Genomic DNA, 23,628 nt, shown 5'->3' with positions numbered 1-23,628 from the left:
GTTAGTGGTGCCTCTTGCTTAGGTGTTGCAGCCTCTGGGGCCTTTTCGAAATGGTGTGTATATGTAATGACAGATCATGTGACACTAAGATTGCACACAGGTGGACATAATTTCCCTAATTATGTGACTTCTGAAGGTAATTGGTAGCACCAGAGCTTTTTATGAGCTTCATAACAAAGGGATTGAATACGCACACAATACGCACATGCCAATTATCAGTTTTTTATTTCTGAAAAATTGTTTTATGTATATATTTTTCTAATTTTACTTCACCAACTTAGACTATTGTGTTCTGATCCATCACATGTACTTCATATTAAAAAAAAAAAATGAACTAAAGGCTGTAATGTAACAAAATAGATAAAAAGCCAAGGGGGTGAATACTTTTTCAAGGCACTGTATAGTTTATTTTATATTGTAATTGTATCAGATGATTACTGTATGAAACAGATACGTAAACAGATATACACTGCCATCTTCAGGCGGGTCTGCACATTGCAAGCAACAGCTTGTATATGATCACTATGTTAAAGCTGTCATAGTGAGCACATGATTGTGAAATATGCTGATTGTTGGTAGAGACTGGATCTGGCAGACAAAATTGGGTCTGACTGATAGCAATGGCATGCTAGCTGTCAAATGTGGACCATATATTACTATTCCTATAACATTGGGCATTGTGCTGTGGAACATTGATCTAAAAACTGGAGTCAGAAAGCACCGAAAGTAAATGAAACATGTACTTAGAAAAATACCTGAGCTCCATTTGAAATGCTAGTTGCCTGGCTGTCAGGGGCTTCCATACTTTTTTAGTCACTCATTTTATCAGTAGTGTGAGAGTGAAGCCAGAACTTCTGATCTGCATACTTGTTGTGGGTCAAGTACTGAAGCCACTATATCAGCCTGACAAGGGGATAGTATTTACCAAGAGTTAGTATTTTCCGAAGAAGATGCTTTAGTTGTGGCACCGTAGTGTATGCTAATTCTAATAATGTTCTTTATTTCCACCCTCCAGGCATTAGGATGGGCTCACTGATGGCTGCATGAATTGGACCCTGTTCTGCGATGGAAAGGTGGCCAGTTCTGGCCTGGTTCCTGTTATTTACCCACATAGCTGATTGGCTAAGTACAGTCCAATCCCGAGAGTTCACAGTGCAGGATATTATCTATCTCTACCCATCAAGTAAGACATTAAATTATAATCAAGTGCATTTCTTTTTATTATGAAGGTTTTAGGATATTTTGAATGGCACATTTATTTTTGGCAAAAAAAGAAAAAGTGTAATATGACAATTAGAGGTGTACACGATGGAAAATGTGTTTCATTAAGTTAATGATTCTGTTTCTTCATATTCGTTATGTTAGAATGATTCTTTTTTGGAATTCGTTTCATATATTTGTTGTGCTGAATCAATTTGTATTTTGGAAGACTGGCTATATTTATTTTAACTTGTTAATTTGTTATTTTGGGTTTGGATTGCTTATGCACTCTGTTTGGGTTGGATGGAGGTGGAGTCAGGAGAATCTCAGAATATAACATAATGAATGGAAAGAAATCAATTTCGGATTCATTTATGTTGCCAAGCAGAGATTCTGATGGCCCCACCTCCATCCAACCCAAACACAATAAAGTGGAACTTCCCGCTTATTTGCTTCCCCCCCCACCCTCTGGTGCCACATTTGGCACCTTTCAGGGGGGAAACGGGGACCTGTTTTTGACAAATCAATGTCCCCACTTCTGGGAGTCAGCGCTGTGGCAGGAGTCTCCTCAGAAGGAGTCTCCTCCTTCTTTCACCGCTGGGCCAATTAGAAAGCACAGTGCGCTTCGCGCATTCGCAGCAGAGAACCTTTCGGCTTCATGGCCGGTTTCCCTTAGTGGAGATGGAGATGGTGGCAGCAGCACCAGACAGCCGATCCGAAGATCAGCTAGGTTGCGGACATCGTGGGCTCCCTGGACAGGTAAGCGTCCATATGGCTTTTACTATATTATTATTTATTATTATTATTATTATTTCAGATACTTTATATAGCGCCGTCAATTTACGCAGCGCTTTACATGTATATTATACATTTACATCAATCCCCACCCTCAAGGAGCTTATCCAAAGACATGTTGGTAGGTTAATTGGCTCCTGTCTAAATTGGCCCTATGTATGAATGTGAGTTAGGGACCTTAGCCCTTGTACACACGGTCGGAGATCCCGACGGAATGTGTCCTATCGGACTGTTTTGTCGGATAATCCGACTGTGTGTGGTCTCCATCGGACTGTTTCCGCCGGAGTATCCAACGGACCAAGTTTTCCAACTTGTCCGTAAAATTTTCCGACAAAATGCTCCGATCGGACATACTACGATCGCGTGTAGCTTACTCCAACGGACAAAGTTATTGGCTACTAGCCTGAACGTAGTCCCGTCGTAACGAAATAACGTCATCACGTTATGTACAATCGGATTTTCCGACAACTTTGTCCGACCGTGTGTATGCAACAGTTTCGGACAAAATCCGTCGGACAAAATCCAACGGATTTGGTTGTCAGAATGTCCGACCGTGTGTACAAGGGCTTCGATTGTAAGCTCCTTGAGGGTAGGGACTGATGTAAATGTATAAAATATATGTCAAGCTCTGCGTAAATTGATGATGCTATATAAATACCTGAAATAATAATAATAAATAATAATATAGTAAAAGTAATAATATAGTAAAAGTCAGCAGTATTTGTAGGTGTTAGAATTTCTTTATGTAATGAAATGAATCACACGTGTCTAATGACTATTGGAAGCATCAGTCATGAAATATATCTGTATCTTTTATAGAGTGTTTTTGTGTTGCTTTCAATCAAGTTCCCTGACAGATAAATGGGAGCGTTCCCATTTGTGATTGATTTGCACACATTTCCACATGTCACGCATAAGGCAGTTCATTCACTTCAGTGGGCTGCCCTATGCACGTCTGTCGCCCAGAAAGAAGCTCCTGCTCCTTTTTGAGTGCCGAGCTTAGTGTAACGTTTCAATGCAAGTTTTGTCGTGCAATTCTAACATCCAACAATCGCAGCAGAATCACACTGCATTCATGGTGCCAATATGAAAAATGGCACCCAAATGCACATCTCATGTTTTGCTGCATTTTGGAACTGCGGGCAGGTTCCCACAATTCCAAATGGCCTAATGTCAGGTGTGGGTCTTAGGGTTTACAAACACATTCAACTCTATAGCTCTTTCTCAATTTTTATATGTTTGCTTTCAGGTTTTGGATAAGTTTGTTGTCACCGTGATGTTCCAGGTCCACCGTTGTCTCCACCAAGCTATTCACCTGTAATATAGGTTTTAATGCCCATTTATACCTTTGTGTTGCTGGTTTTCTTGTTGCAGTGCCATTCATTTTGAATAGCACCCCAACACACTCCAAACTGCGGCTCGGGGGTCAGGTGTGGACCTTTGCTTGCCTTTATTAGGCCCTTGGGACACACTTCCTACAATTGATAAAACTAAACCAACAATGGGGCATAATTCCTGTCACTGACCCCAACAATAGGGCACTATTCCTCCCACTGACACCAATGATGGGGCACAATTCCACCCACTTACAGCAATGATGGGGCACTATTCTTCCTACTGATATCAATGGTGGGACACTATTTCTCCCACCAACACTAACAATAGAGCATAATTCCTTCCAATGACCCCAGTGATGGGCACTATTCTTCATACTGATACCAATGATGGGGCACTATTCCTCCCACTGACACCAATGATGGGGCACTATTCTTCCTACTGATACCAATGATGGGACACAATTACTCCCACTGACACCAATAATGAGTCACTATTCCTCCCACTGACACCAATGATGGGGCATTATTCCTTCCAATTACACAAATCATAGGGCATTCTTGATGCCAGGGCATTTTTCTACTCCCACTGGCGACAGTCTGGCCCCCTCAAAGTCTGAAGGACAGTAAACAGTCCCTTTGTTCAGAAAGTTTGGAGACCCGCAATACACATGTGTTGCAGCGCAGCATGGCCCACACTTGTTGCTCTGGACATGCCACAAATTTGTGTGTTGGATTACAGATTTTGTAGAACATCTGATTTTTTTTTTTTTGGTGTGTTGGAAGCCCATTGATTTTAAATGGTTGCCCTAACACGCTTGTGTTAACGTAATGCAAGAATATAAATGGCCTTTATAAGTAGACTTGAAGCTCTTTCGTTAGACCTCTTCTGATTAATTTGGCAACCATTGACTTTGTAATAGAAAGTGATGGTAAATCCTAAATGTAACAGTTGGCTCAATAACAGACTCTTGAGCCAGCCATAGACGGATCGAAATTTGGCTGGATCAATAGGAGTCGGACAAATGCGATCCATATATGGCCAGGCTGGTTGTACTGAAGTTGATCCATTGAGTGACTTCAGTACAACCAGCCTGTTGGATTTTTCTTAATGTGATCACTGCCTGTGGCTATAGCCGCAACCAGTGATCATTGTATTCTGACAGCAAGTAAACCTCCCCCTGTCATAATTCAATATCTCCGTGGGAGGGATTCCCCCATGAACACTGACTGTGTTGATGTGGGAATCAAGCAATATTATTTCCTTCAACCCGTGGAAAGAGGAAAGGAAATTGGTTAATGTATGGCCTACCTTGTTCAGGTGACAACATGCTAAGAGGGGATTTTCCTCCACTGTGGAGAAATTTCCTTTCACTTCCTGTTGTGTCTCTAGGACAGGTTGTAGAGGGAAATCTCCCCAATGGGACACAGACAGCAATAAAAACCAGACAGGGCGTTTCATATTTCATTGCTCTATCCAAAAGAAAAAAAAAAGTTTTGGCCAAACGTTCTCTTATTTTAACAGCATATTTAGTTTTTGAGATTTTCTAACAAAGTCGTTTTTTTGGCATTTTCTCTGTGTGCAATAAGAAGAAAAAAAAATTTCACTTTAGTGACACATCCGGGTTTTCTAACTGTTGTGGTGTTATTTTTGTAGCAACGCCGTACCCCGGGGGATTTAAATGCTTCACCTGCGAAAAGGCAAAAGACAATTATGAGTGCAATCGCTGGGCCCCAGATGTCTACTGCCCAAGAGGTAAGTGCTCTCATGCATGAAATCCTCCTCTATAATCCTTTAATGACTGACACACAATGAATATTTTTGCCCTAGTGATAAAAGCCCATTTGTTACACCCGTGAAGTGGAGGACTTTAGAACACTGACTGTTTGTAACTTTGAATTTGTCACGCCCAGCCCCTCCGCCCCTGACTTTCTAATCACTTTAGAAAATTAAAGCTAACCTTTTCCCAACTTATTATTGAGTAGACTTGTCATGGTAGGCGGACAGCTCAGTCACTGTGATGACTACAGAAGTCTGAGAGCATGCTGGGAATTTCTGCAATGTGAACACAGCATTTGTAATGGCACCTCCTTCTACTATAGCATCGCATACTACACCCTCTTTAACTTGGAGGGAACTTATTCCATCATGTCATCATATCTATTATTAAATACCCAAGACAAAAGCAGATTCAGTAAAATTATAATTATTTTAGGAATCTAATTTATTTATCATTTTATATACCATATATGTAAAGCACTGCCCCTTTAAGTACAAAAAAAAAAGAAAAAATTTAATACCACCTATTCATTTATCAATCACATGATGTGGCATTTCTATTATAATTCTTTAAAGGCGAAATCTAGGCAGATATAAAAGACACAGAGTAATGCAGCTTTTTATTCATTAATAGATTATTTTGAATGCAGGCAGTGTAAGTAGTTGACTATGGCTTGGTATCAGCCTTTGTTCACTGTACAGCTGAGCACAAACTGGGAGAGGAATAAGCAGCACTAGGAGCCAATCATGTGTGCTGTGCAAGGAGCATGCTGATAGAAGAAGAGATAGGACTGACAAAGAAAAATGGGTTTATTCAATCAGCTCCTTCTCCTTTCACTCAACAGTCTATTTTTTACTGCCCCCAAACTGCAAGGCCTCAAGGACTTTTTAATAGGTTTTATTTTTTTTACTGTTGTTACTGGAAGATTGGCTGTTGATGAGTAGGCATTTAGGGAGTTGCTGGAAGGTTGGTTCTTGATGAGTAGGCATTTAGGGAGTTACCGGAAGGTTGGTTGTTGATGAGTAGGCATTTAGGGAGTTGCTGGAAGGTTGGTTCTTGATGAGTAGGCATTTAGGGAGTTACCGGAAGGTTGGTTGTTGATGAGTAGGCATTTAGGGAGTTACCGGGAGGTTGGTTGTTGATGAGTAGGCATTTAGGGAGTTACCGGGAGGTTGGTTGTTGATGAGTAGGCATTTAGGGAGTTACTGCAAGGTTGGTTGTTGAGGAGTTGGCATTTAGGGAGTTACTGGAAGGCTGGATGTTGATGAGTAGGTATTTAGGGAGTTACTGGAAGGCTGGTTGTTGATGAGTAGGCATTTAGGGAGTTACCGGAAGGTTGGTTGTTGATGAGTAGGCATTTAGGGAGTTACCGGAAGGTTGGTTGTTGATGAGTAGGCATTTAGGGAGTTACCGGAAGGTTGGTTGTTGATGAGTAGGCATTTAGGGAGTTACCGGGAGGTTGGTTGTTGATGGGTAGGCATTTAGGGAGTTACTGCAAGGTTGGTTGTTGAGGAGTGGGCATTTAGGGAGTTACTGGAAGGCTGGATGTTGATGAGTAGGTATTTAGGGAGTTACTGGAAGGCTGGTTGTTGATGAGTAGGCATTTAGGGAGTTACTGGAAAGTTTATTGTCAATGAGTAGGCATTTAGGGAGTTACTAGAAGGTTGGTTGTTGATGAGTAGGCATTTAGGAAGTTACTAGAAGGTTGGTTGTTGATGAGTAGGCATTTAGGGAGTTACTGGAATGTTGGTTGTTTATGAGTAAGCATTTAGTGAGTTGACAAGGTAGCCACAATTGTAGTCATGCTTGTGGTAGGAGTATGATAAGGGGTAAATCCTTATGAGGGTTTACAGGAGACTGAGCGGTCAGAATTAGTGTCATTAATGTGGTGATGATCACTGTTAGAACAGGAAGGAGTTACATACTTTGATCAACTATAAATTTATGACCATTGACCAGTAAAGTGATTATCTCATTGCAATGGCATCTGAAAGTGGGTGGGATATATTAAATAAAAAAAAAAATGGGTATCACAGTTAGTTGTGTATGGGGCTGCATAGCCACAGACCAGTCAGGGTGCTCATGCTGACTCATGTCCACAGCCAAAAGCACCTACAATGGGCACATGAGCATCAGAACTAGACCTCTGAGCAATGGACGAAGGTGGCCTGGTCTGAAGAATCATGTTTTATTTTACATGATGTTGATAGCTGGGTGCAAGTGTGTCACTTACCTGAGGAAGGAAGGGCACCGGGATGCAGTATGGGAAGAAGGCAAGCCAATGGAGGCAGTGTGATGCTTTGGGCAATATTCTGTTGTAAAGCCTTGGATCCTGCCATTCATGTAAATGTTACTTGACACGCACCACCTACCTAAACATTGTTGGTGACCAAGTACACCCCTTCATGGAACAGTATTCCCTGACGACAGTGGCCTCTTATCAAGATAATGCACCCTGCCATACTACAAAAATGGTTCAAGAATAATTTGAGAAACATAACAAGTGTGAGGTGTTGACTCGGCCACCAATATTCTCCAGATCTCAGTATAATCGTGCATCTGTGGCATAGGCTGGAAAAACAAGTCTGATCCATGGAGGCCCCACCTCACAACTTACAGGACTGTAAAGATCTGCTACTGACGACTTGGTGCCAGATACCATAGTACACCTTCAGATGTCAAGTGGAGTCCATGCTGAGACGGGTCATGGCTGTTTTGTGGCAAAAAGAGGACATGCTTAGTATTAGATATGTGGTCATAAAGATATGGTTGATTGTGTAGTCTACAGATTTGTAGGATCTGAAAGATATTCTTATGTAACTTAGGCTGCCAACGCATCAGGGATGAGCGATCACAAGAGAGCAAGCCCATTATTTTACCTTTTTGTCAGGTAAACAGATCCCATGTATGTCCTTCCACCGTGTGTTGAATATGTTTGGCTGGAGTTGCCCTTTAATTAAAGCCAGTTCACTCCAGTGACTGCACAGGAGACAAAACTGTCTGAAGATCTGTACTAGCGATAGAAGATGTGAAGGAGGTTGGCAGAATCTAATCAGCCATTAATCTGCGCAACATAATATTCTAATATCCACTTAGCGTCTCCGATCAGATAAAACCTGATTCCATTACTCGAGATTTTCTCCAGGGGCCCAGCAGATGAACTTTAATAGGGCCAGATACTGTTTTACAGTATCAGTTCCCTAAATATCCTCTTCTTACACATTTCCATCCCACGCTAGTTCGATCGTTGGAGTGGCACACAGACGTCGTCTACATGATTTTATTTGTCATGGAAAGAAATTGTAAAAAAAATCAATAATAGTTAACATTGAAATCCATATTGGATTCTTGCCTTTTTGCTTATGTATGTTCAAGTCTTCTAAAGGGACATTTCAAATATTTCATTATTGATTGACGCTGGGGAATGAGAGGATTTTTAAACCCTCAAGGTTTTTCAACTTAATGCATTTATGCATTAAGGTGAAAACCCTCCTGTAGTGCAGCAGCCTCCCAGAGCCTACCTTTTACTTACCTGAACCCGTTTTTTCCAGTGACACGAACGAGCCCAGCAGCTCCAGCTGCTGTCTTGGGTCCTCATTGGATAGATTGATAACAACAGCAGCAGCAGCCATTGGCTCCCGCTGCTGTCAATCAAATCCAGTGACATGGGGAGCTGAGGGATGAGGCCGAGTCCTGCTGTCTATGTTAATGGACACAGCATCAAGACCCGGAAGTGTGCCCGCACGGGTGCCCTCATGGAATGCGGGTCTCTGAGGGTGCACTCAATGCGGGAAGGAGCCAGGAGCGCCGCTGGGGAACCCCAGAAGAGGAGGATTGGAGCCACTCTGTGCAAAACCCTTGCACATAAGAGGTAACGTTTGTTATTTAAAAAAAAAATAAAAAAAAACTTTACAACCCCTTTAGATCATATTATAGTTTCTTAAATCTCCCATGGACTGCAGAGGTAAAATCTATTTTTGAGTTCTCTTGTCTATACACCTGCAATGATATGAAGGTACAACTCCAGATAATTGAATAATCCAACCTAAAATCCAAATATCCAACTCATATTTATGGACACCCTTAAGCTGGCCATACATGGATCAAAATTCGGGTGGTTCAGCAGGGGCCGGCCCAATTTCAATCCATCTTTGGGCAGGAAGGTTGGGACAAGAGATGTGCAGGAGGGGCGAATGCCTTGGCCAGTGTGATATCATGTGAGGTGGGGGCCACCGCAAGCAGATTGAGGTTGGAGGGAATTGTGTTGGGAGGAGGAATTTGGGAGGAAAGCAAGGGGGTAGGAATTGTTCTAGGAGGGGAAATTTGGCGGTGTGTGCTAGGACAGATTTGGGGGATTTTTTTTTGGGGGGGGGGGGATTTGTGCTAGTAGATATGATTGGAGAGATGCTTGTGCTAGGAGGGGGAATGGGAGGATATTTGTGCTAGGAAGGGGATTTGGATTGGGGGGGGGGTGGAGAATGTACTCCAGAGGGGAAATTTGTGGGGTGGAGGATTTATGCTAGGGGTGGTGATTTTGTTTATGGGGGGCATTTGTACTGGGGGGGGATTTGGAGGATGGAGGGGGCATAGATTTGTGTTTGGAGGGGGGGATTTCAGCAGGGGTGCAGATGTATACTGAGAGGAGGGAAAATTAGTGTTAAGGGGGTAATCATGCAGATTAATGCCCAATTTTTTTTGTTTTGTTTTTTACTTGGGTACAATCAGCCTGTTGTCTCTTTTACATATATATCTACTAGCAGTAACCACTGCCTTTTGCAAGTCTGGAAGGCTCCTAGTGCCCTCCTACCCCCAGCAGAATACAATAGTGCTGCAGGAGGCATTCCTCCCATCAACACTGATTGTGCTGATGGGGTAATCGAGCGATTTTCTTTCCTTCCACCCATGGTGGAAGGTAAGGACATCAATTAATCTATGGCCTGCCATAGAAGTGATCTGCTTCTGGATCAGATTAGAAAAGACAGTAAAATAATTTTCTATTTCTAACAGGACTTTCTCTCTGAGAATCGAAGATGGATCTGCGGGTCCTGGTAGATCAGACTCGGCAATAACATGCAATGCCAAGCTGCAGCAAGCATGGCCAGCCGACTATTAGCATGCATTAACCACTTACCTCCTGGGCACATTTACCCCCTTCCTGTGCGGGCCAGTTTTCAGCTTTCAGAGCAGTCACACTCTGAATGACAATTACTCGGTCATGCAACACTGTAGCAAAACAACATTTTTATAATTTTTTCACACAAATATAGTTTTCTTTTGGTGGTATTTAATCACCATTGTTTTTTTTTGTTTTTTTGCTAAATAAACCAAAAATTTCTTAGAAAATTTTGCAAACAAGTAATTTTTCTGCTTCACTGATGTGCACTGATGGGGTGCTGATGAGGCTGCACTGATGGGGCGCTGATGAGGCTGCACTGATGGGCGCTGATAGGCTGCACTGATGGGCACCAATGAGATGGCACTGGTGAGCACTGATTAGGAGGCACTGATAGGTGGCACAGGTAGATGTCCCTTTTATAGAAGCCCTTATCGGCTGTCTTCTCCTCTCCTTCCAGCATGAGGAAAGGAGTGCCGATAACTGGAATCTGTTTACCACGTGATGAGCTGTGATTGGACACAGCTGATCACATGGTAAAGAGCCGCTGATTGTCTCTTTACCTCAATCTTTGATAAGCAGTGTCCAGAGGACACTATGATCACAGAGTGTGCTGTGCGCCCCCCAGGGGACACGATCACAGGAAGCCATCATATGATGGTGTCTCAGAAGTAGACGACTGCGCTGTAGGCGTCATTCGGCTGTAGCGCGGTTGGCAACTGGTTAAAGATTGAATTTTCTGAAGAGATAAAACTATAATTATAATGCCCCATACACACAGTCGGAAATTCCGATGGAAAAAGTTCGATCGGATTATGTTGTCGGAAAATCCGATCGTGTGTGGGCTCTATCTGACTTTTTCTGTCGGAATTTTCCGAAAGTTTCAGAGCTGGATCTAACATTTTCCGACAACAAAATCCAATCTGACTTTTTCCGATTGTGTGTAGTGAATTCCGATGCACAAAGTGCCACACATGCTCAGAAAAAATTTGGAGACGAAAGCTATTGGCTACTGGCCTCTACATAGTCCCGTCGTACGTGTATAACATTACCTTGTTCCGAACGATCGGATTTTCCAACAACTTTGTGCGACCGTGTGTATGCAAGACAAATTTCGTCCAAAATCCGTCTGAAAAAAATCTGATGGATTTTGTGGTCAGAATGTCCGACCGTGTGTATGGGGCATAACACTTTACAAAACTCTGGTCTGGTCACATCTTCAGTATGCCGTCCAGTTCTGGTCACCGGTCCTCAGGAAGGATGTGCTGGAACTGGAGAGAGAAGGGCAACAAAGCTTATAAGTGGGCTGGAGGACCTCCCTTATGAGGAGCGACTACAGACATGAAACATATTCTCCCTGGAGAAAAGACACTTAAGGGGGGATATGATTGCAATATACAAACCTTTAAATGGTGACTGTAGCATTCAGAGGAAACTATTTAACCTAAGGTCTGTAAAGAAGACATATGGCAACACAATGAAGTTAGACAAGAAGGGGTTCAGTGTTAAACTGCATAAGGGGTTCTTTACTGTTGAAGCAGTTAGGATGTGGAACTCCCTTCCACAGTTGGTGGTGTCATCGGGCAGTGTAGATAAAATCAAAAAACATTTTTTAGATGTGTTTCTTAATGAACTCAATGCACAGGGATATGGAAAATGGTAGCGAGATACACACTCAAGTTGGACTGGATAGACTGGTGTCTTTGTTCAACCTTACCAATCATGTAACTATGGTATGGTTGTTGAATGTTGCTTCTGGAGGAGATCAACGTGACTCTGTATTGTAGGAGTCTTTGCTTGCACATGTTTACAGCTATGTGATAGATAAGAGGATATACGTTTAAAGGCTCAGACAGATTTTAGTAATAGCTGAGGCATATTTCTCTCCATTCCCTGCGGGATAGTGAACTTTCACGGCCTAATATCCAACTTTCACTGTAAATCTTCTATAAGTGATGTTGGGAAAGTACATGGAGTGTAAACTATGTGTCCTGTCACAGCGTGGAAAAATAAATAGCTTTTTGTTTTGGTTTAGTCTGTTTTATGCTAAGACTAAAATATGGCCTGCAGGTAATAATGGGGATTTAAATAGTTCTGTGTTGTTCCAATCCCCAATGATCTTATCACAACTTTGGTGATTTACGCTCTTCTCTGGTAGCCAGGAATCCTCTGACCCGACCTCCACTTAATGAACTTGTCTACAATGATGGGATAATAATTCATATCTCGCTGCTGCCTTCGCCTCCCTAATTGGGAGAGATTTAGGTTTATGTTTGTCTTCAGCTTAAAACTTCAATTTTGTGATTGATGTATAGAATTTGCTACGCAAGGCGGTTTGTAAATTAAAGTAGAGAGATAGATTAGAACACCTGTCAGGTCTTTGGAAATGGAAGCTCCATGCCACTCATAAGAGGTCCTGATATGACTTTCTTTACAATAAAAGTCAAGGAGAACAATCCAAAGTGGAGCCAATGCATTTCAAGGGTCCAAAAACACCCCCTAAATGTAATTTGACTAGAATTGAACTGAACCTTTAAAGGTATTTCTTCCATATGGTCTTGGCAGCATCTGGTTTGGCAGCAACCAAGGTTTTTTGTTATGCCATTTGTGCCCCGTCTGTGCCCTGGTTAGGCGGATTCACCCTCTTACAAAATTGTAAGTGAAAGAAAATCCAAAATTTTGAGTTGTTACCAGCAACTACACCAACAGGAATAGAAGAGAAATCTTCCTCTATTGCACCAACAGTAGTGCAGGAACCTTTTTCTCAGTCTAAGAGACTCAAGTTGCTTCTATTAGAATGGTTCTATTGCACTTAATGGGACTTGTCATGCGACTTATACTCTCAAAGTTGGAGCACTAGTGTGAACCGGGCCTTCTGGTCACAATAAGTCCCTTTTCCCGCTCAGGCAATTTTCAGGCATTTTAGCGCTAGAAATAGCCCCTGTAAAGTGCCTGAAACCTGCCTCCCATTCATTGCAAAGGGTGCTTTCCCACCTGGGGGGTGCGCTTGCGGGACGTTACAAAAAGTCCTGCAAGCAGCACCTTTGGGGTGGCTTGGGAGCGCTGTACCGCTACCGGTGAACGAGCAGTGCTTTACCGATAACGGCCGGTGCAGCAGCCCAAGAGATTTATTATTTATTTATTAATTTGTTACCGGTACTTGTATAACGCCGTCAATTTACTCAGCACTTTACATATATATTGTACGTTCATATTAGTCCCTGCCCTCAAGGAGCTTACAATCTAAGATTCCATCACTTTGGAAGAATCTCCTCACAGGAAATGAAGGGAAATCTCTCCAATGGGGCACAGGTGTAATCTATCCAAAATAGAAAAGAAATATGAAAAAGGGAACTAACAATCCTACAAGATTCCCAGCCCCCAAGCCCCCCCCCCCCCCCCCCCCCAGTTGACATCCCCTATTCTTTCTGCAAAACTTCCAGGATGGATCAGAGTGATTCTGATTGATCAGCACTGGCAAAGAGCATCACTTTTATCTGTCCCCAGAACTCCTGCAGAAAGAAGGTGAGAAGAGTAGGGTTTCTAATCCCCGGACACCACATCACCCATGGAGGTAAGTACTGTGGGGACCAGGGAGGTGGGGTGGCTGGTGAAAGGTGAACAAACCCTTTTAGGCTTTGTGAATAAATAAAACTTTATTAAAACTGGAATCTGGGCACAAATGTTTAGTTAAATATTATTTCTCATCAGCCATAAAGGTTATAAGTCAATTTTGCATGAACCAAATGCCTTTACATCTTTAATGCCTTTACAAACGATTATTACCTAAAATGTTGGATTTTCCATTGCTTTCTGTCTGAGTCAAAACGTTAAGAATAGAGGGGTAAATCTTCCCAGCGGAGACACTGACAGCAATAAAATCCTACAGGGGATATTTGGATACAAGCTTAGGGCATCGCCAAAAAATACATTCCTAATCGAAAGTACAAAAATCTTTATTTGAAGAGCTATTATTGTAGACAGAAGACCAACTTCATATAAAAACTATTACAGTGGTTATAAAGTCTAATCATTTTTACCTTAATACATTCTTTGCATTAAGGTAAAAAAGGTGACACTACCTGTTCCTTTCCCCCTCCCTAAATACTTACCTGAGCCCTCTTTTGATCCAGGGTTACGCATGTCTGCAGTTGTACTGGTCTCTGTTGCTCTTCCAACAAGACAGATTTAGAGCTGCGGGAGCCATTGGCTGCTGCTGCTGTCAATAAAATTCTATGAGATTAGGGGGGGGGGGGTGGACCAGTCACGCTTTGTGTGTCTATGGATGGACAAAGCCTGGCTCACGAGCGTGCAAATGCATTGGCCACTAAAGCAAGATGCTTGCTATGATAGCACAGTCAGAAGAGGCAGAAGGAAGAGTGCCAACAGGAGAGACTCCAGAAGAGTAGGTAAGTATAAACCTCTTTTTTATTTTAGGAAAAAAAAAATCAAGTCTTTACAATAACGTTAAGCAGTCATGCTTCCAATAACTCCTTGTGTCAATAGAAGCAATTTATCTTAATCCATCTCCATAGATCACACCTGAAGATGCCTCTAAAGTTCATGTAACCAGCTAAATATATTGTCAAAGTTAGTTTATGTATGCCTTAAAGGAATTGCAGTTCCTTTAAGGCGTACATAAACTAACGTTGACAATTTATTTAGCTGGTTTACTTGTCCTTTGGAGACATCTTTATGTGTGACTCGTGGAAATTCCTTTTGGCATTTTCTATATATGGACTAAGATAAATTGCTTCTAATGACACAAGGAGTTATTACATTATATAGTATATTATTCTATTTCTTTATTTTTTTTGTATTTTTATTATTGTAAAGGTTTTATTTTATATCATGGTGGTTATTTAGCTGCAATTATAGCACTTAAAGATTATTTTGTACTTTCAATTTTTTACTTTTTCTTTTGGAGATGCCTGAAGCTTGTATCTAAATATCCCCATTAGAATTATACTGAAAAGTCTGAGTATTTCCTGTTGTGGTTTGATATGTATGTTCTATATAAAGAGTCGTATGTAGGGGGTAGAAACCTTTACCTTCCATTTTGACAGGAATAAAATCCTGGGGTTTTAAGCCTTCTTTACTTTATCTGAAACAAAATGTGTTGATTTTATATATACTGCAATGTTATTAAACTTTAAAGTATATGTAAGTTCTGTTTTAAATGCCACTTTTATGCACTGACCTCCATAAATCCAGTCTGTCCGGTTAGTATGGTTACCTGTTGGCTTGGCACCATCCACAGGTAGCTTAAAGTGGAACCTATCTAATCTTAAACCTGCTCCCACCCCCATTCTAAGTCCTATACTAAACTACCCTCTTCTAGAGGAAAGATGTCTATACTTACCTATTCTCAGGGTGCTCTGGTCCGGCACATGATCAGCTCCCAGCACTGGCATCAGTAGAGAGGAGAGAGCAACAACCACAACTGCAATGCCCTGGCGGTGACATCATCCATAGGCTTATTATGGAGCATTCGTTGCCGGCTGTCCCTCCTCTACCCCTGAAGCCAGCGCTGGGAGCCAATCACATGAATGAATGAACGAATGAGATATTTGTATAGCGCACAACGCGAACTGAATTTGCCTCAAGGTGCTGTGAAGAGCTTTGATCATCAGCTAGAAGAGAAAGGTCTTGAGTTTTTTCCTAAAGGCCAGGTGGTTTTCTTCCAGGCGGATGTTGGTTGGTAGAGCATTCCATAGATCCCTTAGATTTGTAACGGGATTTTGGCATGAGGAGGAGGTTTTTGTTGGCTGATCGAAAACTGCGGTTTGGTGTGTAATGATTTATTTTCTCAGCTAGGTATTGAGGAGCGTCTCTATGTACGCATTTGTGGGTCGTGATCGGAGTGCCCTGTGAATAGGTTAGTGTAGACATCTTTCCTCTAAAGGCTAGTTAGTATATGATTTATAATGGGGGTGGGAGCAGTTTTAGGATTAGATTTGGCCCGGACTTCCACTTTAAGGCAAGCCATAGATGATGCAATTTTCTTTCCTGCAACTACGGGTTGCAGTAAAGAAAATCGCTCGATTCCCCATCAACACCTTCGGTGTTGATGGGAGAATCCCTCCTTCAATGTGGTGAGCGTGCAGTATAATCCAACAGCATTGTTGTACCAAAGTTGATCGATGGATCGACTTCAGTACAACCAGCCTGCCCATAGATGGATTGAGGTGTTCAGTAGGGTTGAGGTCAGGGCTGTGTGTCGGCATCTTGAGTTCCTCCACACCAAACGCAACAAACCTTGCCTTCATGGAGCTTGCTTTGTGCAAATGGCATAGTCATGGCAGTACAGAAAAGGAACTTATCCAAACTGGAGTGCCTATTCAGGCAAAAGATCATCTATGAGGTCAGGTACTAGTGTTAGATGAGAAGGCCAGGCTCAGGATCGGCATTCTAATTCATCCCAGAATGTTGAACTGGGTTGAGGTCATGGCTCGATATAGGCTACTTGAGTTCCTCCACACCGAACTCATGAAACAGTGTCTTTATTGAGATGGCTTTGTGTTCAGGGGATCAGTTGGTAGAACGCTGGGACGGAAAGTGCCTTCCACAAACTGTTACCACAAGGTTGGAAACGTCCTTCAATGGAAAAACCTAAACTCAATCATTTGGAGATGTATCAACACACTTTTAGGTAGGTATGATGGTCAGGTGTCCTCCAAACCACTGTAATTTAGTGTAGATGCTGTTGAGCTACACATCATAAGGGTAAAGGGTAAAGGTGCATCGATAACAGTTTTTTAAGACCAAGTACGAGTATCGATACTTTTTCTCAAGTATTCGCTGATACCAATTACGGATACCTATGCTTTGTGCCTGGTCCACACTGATGCGATCTGTCATGCAATTTGACAGTTCAAAATCATATGACAAGTCGCACTCCATTGTTGGCAATCGAACTGTTCAAATTGTTGCGACTTAAGGCGAAAAAAGGTGCCTGCACTACTTTTTTGTGATTTCATTGCGACTTGCATTGACATCTATTTACTAAAGTCACAAGCCACAGTGAATTTGGAAGTCCAAATCACACTGAGCGGGATTTCAATGCCACACTGGTGTGAACAGGGGCTAAAGGCAGCGGTAACAGTCTGCAGACTTGAAGGTATCGGTTTTAGTATCGGAGCATTTGCATGAGTACAAGTACTCATGCAAATGCTTAGTATCGGCACCAATACCAGTATCTGTATAGGTGCAACACTAGTAACCGGATTTACTTTTTTTGACAGAATAGTCATAAATATGTAGTAACCATGACAATATTTAAATATATTATATAATGTAGAATCAAAAAAAAAAACTTAGAATTACATAATTTTTTTTAAACATTACAACAATATGTACTAATTTCCTGATCTTTTTCTTTTTTCCTGCAAATAATATTTAGCAAGGCACAGCAACTGATTTACTAAAGGAAATTCCACTTTGCACTGCAAGTGCACTTGGAAGTAAAGTCACTGTAAATCCGAGGGGGACATGCAAGGAAAAAGAAAAAACAGCATTTTAGCTTGCACATGATTGGATGATAAAATCAGCAGAGCTTCCACTCATTTCAGATCTACCCCTTAGATTTAGAGCGACTGCACTTCAAAGTGCACTTGCAGTGCAAAGTGGCTTTGCCTTTCGTAAATAACCCCCAGAGTCTCCTTCACTAGATACATTTTATAATGTGGGATTGACTTACTAAAGGCGAATAGACAGCAGTGCACTGCAAGAGAAGTTACTCCAGAGATTACCAAAGGAGCAGAAGCTCTGCTGACTTCCATCATCCAGTCATGTGCAAGCAAAAATGCATTTTTTTTTAATTCCTTGCATGTGATTGGGTATTCTTTGCAAAGTAAAGGTTTACCTTTTTTTCGAAGCTCTGGAGCAACCATTTGCCTTTAGTAAATCAACCCCAATGTTTCTTGACAGTGCAAATTTCTTTCCTACAACCACGTCTATGGCCAGTCTTTAGTTGAATTACTGAGTTCCACTTATTAACATTACTACATCCTGGATAGCAGTTAGGTTGCAGAAGTAGATACTTTACTCTTGATAATTGGAATTTAAAGACTTTTTCTTCAGTGAAATGCCGTTAGAGGTAATCTCCTCTCCTCCCGGATGGCTGACATCGCCTGTGATTTATGCATTACCTGCTGCACATCAGTCGTCACCTCACCTGGCATCTGCAGCTAGCGAGAAAGAGACGTTTCAGCGTGCCCTCACCGTTTTCTTTACTCCCAGGTGGAAAGAGGCCCTTTCTATTGTCAGAATGTATTTACCAAACATCAGTGTCCACTGTCCATGATATAGTATGTCTGGAAACCACACTCTGCAATTAATCAGCATACAATAGCTGTCCCTTCACAGGGATTAGTTGTAGCTTATGATGTTGCTCAGATGTTTTCATGTGGATAAGTTTGACAGGACATTAGAAAACCAGGAAGAAGCCAGTAGGAAAAGTAGGACGGGGAGGATGAAACCATTCAAGGAGTAACCCAGTTTTACAGACTGAAAACTTTGCATATCCATTTATTCTGGGGACACAGTATAACTGCTGATTGGTTGTGTTTTTTTATCATGATGTCCATCATGGTTTTCTATCTGACTTGTTGTTTCTTATGTCACGTACACACGAGCGTAATGTTCAACAGAAAAAGTCAGACGGAAGATTTTCATTGTATATTCCGATCGTGTGTATGCCTCATCTGACTTTTTTTTTTTTTTTTTTCGAAAATTCTGATGGACCTAGAAATAGAACATGTTCTAAATATTTCCGACGGAACCAATTCCTATCGGGAAAACCTCTCGTCTCTATGCTGTTCCGAAGGACTAAAAACGACGCATGCTCTGAAGCAAGTACGAGACGGAAGCTATTAACTACTGGCTATTGAACTTCCTTTTTCTAGTCCCGTTGTACGTCCTGTACGTCACCGCATTCTTGACGATCAGACTTTGGTGTGATCGTGTGTACGCAAGACAGTTTCAGTGGAATTCTGTCAGAACTCCATCGGAAAAACCTTCAGAGTTTATTCCGACGGAAAAAACGGTCGTGTGTACGCGGCATAAGACTTATGATCTGACTTTACGACAACAAAACCCTGGATTTTTGTTAGAAGGATGTTGGCTTCAACTTGTCTTGCATACACATGGTCACACAAATGTTGGTCAACAGTTACGAACGTAGTGACGTACAAGACGTACATGATATCTCCATCACGAACGCTAGTTATATCTCCAGCTCGTACTTGATTCCGACCATGCGTGGACTTTTGTCCGACGGACTTGTGTACACACGATCGGAAAGTCCGACAACAAACATTTGTTGGCGGAAAATTTGAGAACCTGATAGCCAACATCTGTTGGCGGAGTCAGCCAACAAATGTTCGATGGAGTGTACACACGGTTGGACTTTCTGCCAACAATATCACATCCAACATTTGTTGTCGGAAAATCTGATCGTGTATTGTTCCTAAAAAATAACGGTACTTCCTGGCATGTAAGTGTGCCTATAGTCCCATAGCTGTATATCTTCAGTATTACATTTTAGGCACTGTTGGCTCTGACTGCTAGTCTCAGGGATTTAGTGATACAACTTCTCTGCTGCTCACTGTTCCGGTTTCCTCCACACCAAACTCACCAAACCATGTCTGCATGGAGCTGGCTTTCTACACAGTCCTGCTGGAACAGAAAAGAGACTTCCCCAAACTGTTGCCACAAGGTTGGAAGAGCACAATTGTAGTCAGAGTCTTCAAGCGGGAAAAGCGATACTCCTAAGAACCAAGGCCTGAGGTGTGCCTTGGCCTAGCTGGTCAGTATGCCTGAGAAGAGGGCATACCCTGAATGTAAGAATAAGAACAAAATACTATGAGAATGTATGAAACTGGGGAACGGGTGGGTGGGAACTCAGAAACCCTAACGACACTGGCCCTGACAGAGGAGGAGGCTTAAATAGCCCTCTCAGGCTCCTCCTACAAATACAGGCTGGCCTGCGGCCAGCCTTCAACTTGTAGTCAGAGTCTTCAAGCGGGAAAAGCGATACTCCTAAGAACCAAGGCCTGAGGTGTGCCTTGGCCTAGCTGGTCAGTATGCCTGAGAAGAGGGCAAAAAGACACAAAATTTAGGTGAAGAAGGGAAGGTAATGAACCATCAAGGATAAAGGTGTGCTCCCGGATGGCAGCAGTACGTATCCAGCAAGTAACAGGAAAGGGTTCGCAATGGCAAAAGAACACACCGTCTCCTGCCTTGGCGATGAGAAGGAACCCCCTAACGAACCTGTGACACTACCCTAAACCCAACTGAACATCCCCTGAAAGATTGAAGTGAGCCGGATGCCCGTGACACCCAGACCCGAGAATGAACTGCTTGTGAAATGAGAGGATACGCGAGGGGAAAGGAACAAGGCCTGGCCCAAGGAAACCCCTGCAAAAGATGATGAACTACCCCAATGAAATAGCCCAGAGACATATCCCCCCAAGAGGGTGAGTGGCAAAAAGACCACTAGCAGGAGTGCGAAAAGCTGGAAACCTGATGGATGTGATGGAGTATGCGGATAAGGCCCATGCACCATGGCAATAATACTGTCAACCTGGGGAAATCAAACCGGCTGCAGGACCCAGGTCCCAACGGATACGATCGGGTCATGCTACAGCCTGAACCCAACAGCTGGGACAGAAACCTGAACCAAGCAGGGCCAAACTCCCTCCTGGGGAAATGATCCCCATGGCATAATAGACATACCCACGCCCCCCCTACTTGGAACAAGCCGGGGATCGGAAAAGACGACTGGACTGATGTCCCTAAATGGAACTCCAGGCAATAAGGTCAAACAAGATCAGAGCCAAGAGTGGCATCCAAACCATTGTGACATCTGCCCAACCTAGCCCCCAAGGACCGCCACGGAGACATGGCTTAACAAACGCCCTGAGAGAGATTATACATCCCTGGGCAGTAACCAGGGCCTCAACAAAACAGGACATCAACTGAAGGAAAAAATTATTGACTGCTTCTGACCCAAGGGTGAGCCCAGTGGTGAAAAGACATCAGCACCAATCCACTAGCCCCTAACAACGGCCGGGCTGAAGGAAGTGATAGTAAGCATGGATGATATCGGTATGGATGTCAAGACGGCCCCAACCTGACACACAAACTAGAGAAATGACAGACCAGACATGAGAACAACAATACCCACTGCCTAACTAAAAATTAAACATGAGCAGAAAAGTCAAGACCACTGCCCTTAAAAGAACCTGACGGACGGACCCCCCCCCCCACCCAACATGTAAGTGGTAAGTGAGCCCGAGTGACCTGCAGTGCAGAGACAGGCAATTACCTGAAAAATTCAGGGCTAGTGTACCCACAGGCCGTGGTGGGTAGTCGTATAGATGTGGTGAATGAACATGCAACGTATGACGTATGGTATACGGGCGAGAAGATTGAGGACAACAATCAATTAATAAACGAAAACCTCAGCCCGTATGGATCTATAGACGTGACAGATCCTGACGTGTGAGCCCTAGCTACCTGACCCAGATACAAACATGACACCGACACGATGGGACATGACAATCAACAAGGACGAACGACTACCAGAGTATGCCATGAGTGAACAATGCCACTCTGAGACTGAATACCAAGTCTGAAATACCATGACAGGCATGCTGGCAGCAACACAAAGACAGAAAACGTTGAGACAGAAAACGTTGAGACAGAAAACGCTGAGACAGAAAACGCTGAGACAGAAAACGCTGAGACAGAAAACGCTGAGACAGAAAACGCTGAGACAGAAACACAACATGCCATGATGAAAAAACACCATGACAGAAAACGCTGAAACTAACCGCTGAAGCAGAAACAAAGTGACAGAAACAGAGGCAAAACGCAATGACAGCAACAACCAAAACTGAAACACTGAGGCATAAATGAAATTCCAGAAATCCTGGGCCAGAAATGCTATAACAGAAAAACTGCGACAGTGACGCAACAGCAGAATCCTGGCCAGAAATGCAAAGCCCGAAAACACGCTGAGACTGAATGCACAGACAGAAATCCTGGTTTAGAACGCTATGACGGAAATCCTGGTTTAGAACGCCATGACCGAAATCCTGGTTTAGAACGCCATGACAGAAATCCTGGTTCACAGCAGTCCAGGGTCAGAATACTACAACAGCAGTCCAGGGGCAGAACGCTATGACAGACATGCCGGGGCAGAACGCTACGACAGGCATCCAGGGGCAGAAACGCTATGCCAGACATGCTGGACAGAAACGCTATGACAGTAATGCTGCACCGCACGCCGTGAGGGAAATGCAGCACAGAACGTAGTGCCGGAAATGCTGCACAGAACGCTGTGACGGAAAAGCCGCACAGAACGCTGTGACGGAAAAGCCGCACAGAACGCTGTGACGGAAAAGCCGCACAGAAACGCTGTGACGGAAAAGCCGCACAGAAACGCTTGAGAAAGAAACGCTGAGACAGAACGCTGAGACAGAAATGCTGGACAGAAACGCCGAGACAGAAATGCTAGACTGAGCGCTGTGACAGAAATGTCACGTGGAGCTCAGGTGGGGGGGGGACCCGCCACGTGGAGCTCAGGCGGGTGGGGAGACCCGTCACGTGGAGCTCAGGCGGGTGGGGAGACCCGCCACGTGGAGCTCAGGCGGGTGGGGAGACCCGCCACGTGGAGCTCAGGCGGGTGGGGAGAGGAAACCCACCATATGGAGCATAGGGGGGTGCCCACCACGTGGAGCTCAGGAGGCCCACCAGGTGGAGCTCAGGAGGGGGGGGCCAACCATGTGGAGCTCGGGATGCCCACCACGTGGAGCTCGGGATGCCCACCATGTGGAGCTCAGGTGGGTAGGGAGGAGGAAACCCACCACGTGGCGCACAGGCGGGGGGGGGAGGACGCCCCACCACGTGGAGCTCAGGAGGCCCACCACGTGGAGCTCAGAGGGGGGGGACCCAACACGTGGCGCTCAGGAGGCCCACCACGTGGAGCTTGGGGGGGAGACCCAACACGTGGAGCTCAGGAGGCCCACCACGTGGAGCTCGGGGGGGGGGGGGGGGCCAACGCGTGGAGCTCAGGAGGCCCACCACGTGGAGCTCAGGGGGGGGGGGAGACACCCAACGCGTGGAGCTCAGGAGGCCCACCACGTGGAGCTCAGGGGGGGGGGAGACACCCAACGCGTGGAGCTCAGGAGGCCCACCACGTGGAGCTCAGGGGGGGGGGGGGGAGACACCCAACGCGTGGAGCTCAGGAGGCCCACCACGTGGAGCTCAGGGGTATTGTTAGATGTGTGAAATTGGTCCAGGTGCCCTTTGATTGTATTTAGTTTTTTTTTTTTTTTTTTACATTCCTTAGTTCCTATTTTGCAGAATCCACAGAGAAAAGGACAATTTCTCCTTTACA

The 23,628-nt window shown here is 43.7% G+C and overlaps 1 protein-coding gene across 1 annotated transcript in view; it reads left to right on the top strand.

The window, feature by feature from the left end:
- The window catches only part of LYPD6 (LY6/PLAUR domain containing 6), a 106,015-nt gene that overhangs the window by 60,587 nt on the left and 21,800 nt on the right, over positions 1-23,628 (top strand). The window contains exons 3-4 of the mRNA XM_077447728.1: positions 1,016-1,183; positions 4,987-5,085. Of these exons, the coding sequence (XP_077303854.1) occupies positions 1,066-1,183; positions 4,987-5,085 (217 nt within the window). The 5' untranslated portion in view covers positions 1,016-1,065. The remainder of the gene's footprint in view (positions 1-1,015; positions 1,184-4,986; positions 5,086-23,628) is intronic.

The sequence above is a fragment of the Lithobates pipiens genome, unplaced genomic scaffold, assembly GCF_037356315.1.
Source record: "Lithobates pipiens isolate NorthernLeopardFrog02 unplaced genomic scaffold, aLitPip1_a1.2 Scaffold_22, whole genome shotgun sequence".
NCBI classification, from domain to species: Eukaryota; Metazoa; Chordata; class Amphibia; order Anura; family Ranidae; genus Lithobates; species Lithobates pipiens.
The sequence above is the reverse complement of the archived record's forward strand: the minus strand, read 5'-3'. Positions and strand labels throughout refer to the sequence as shown.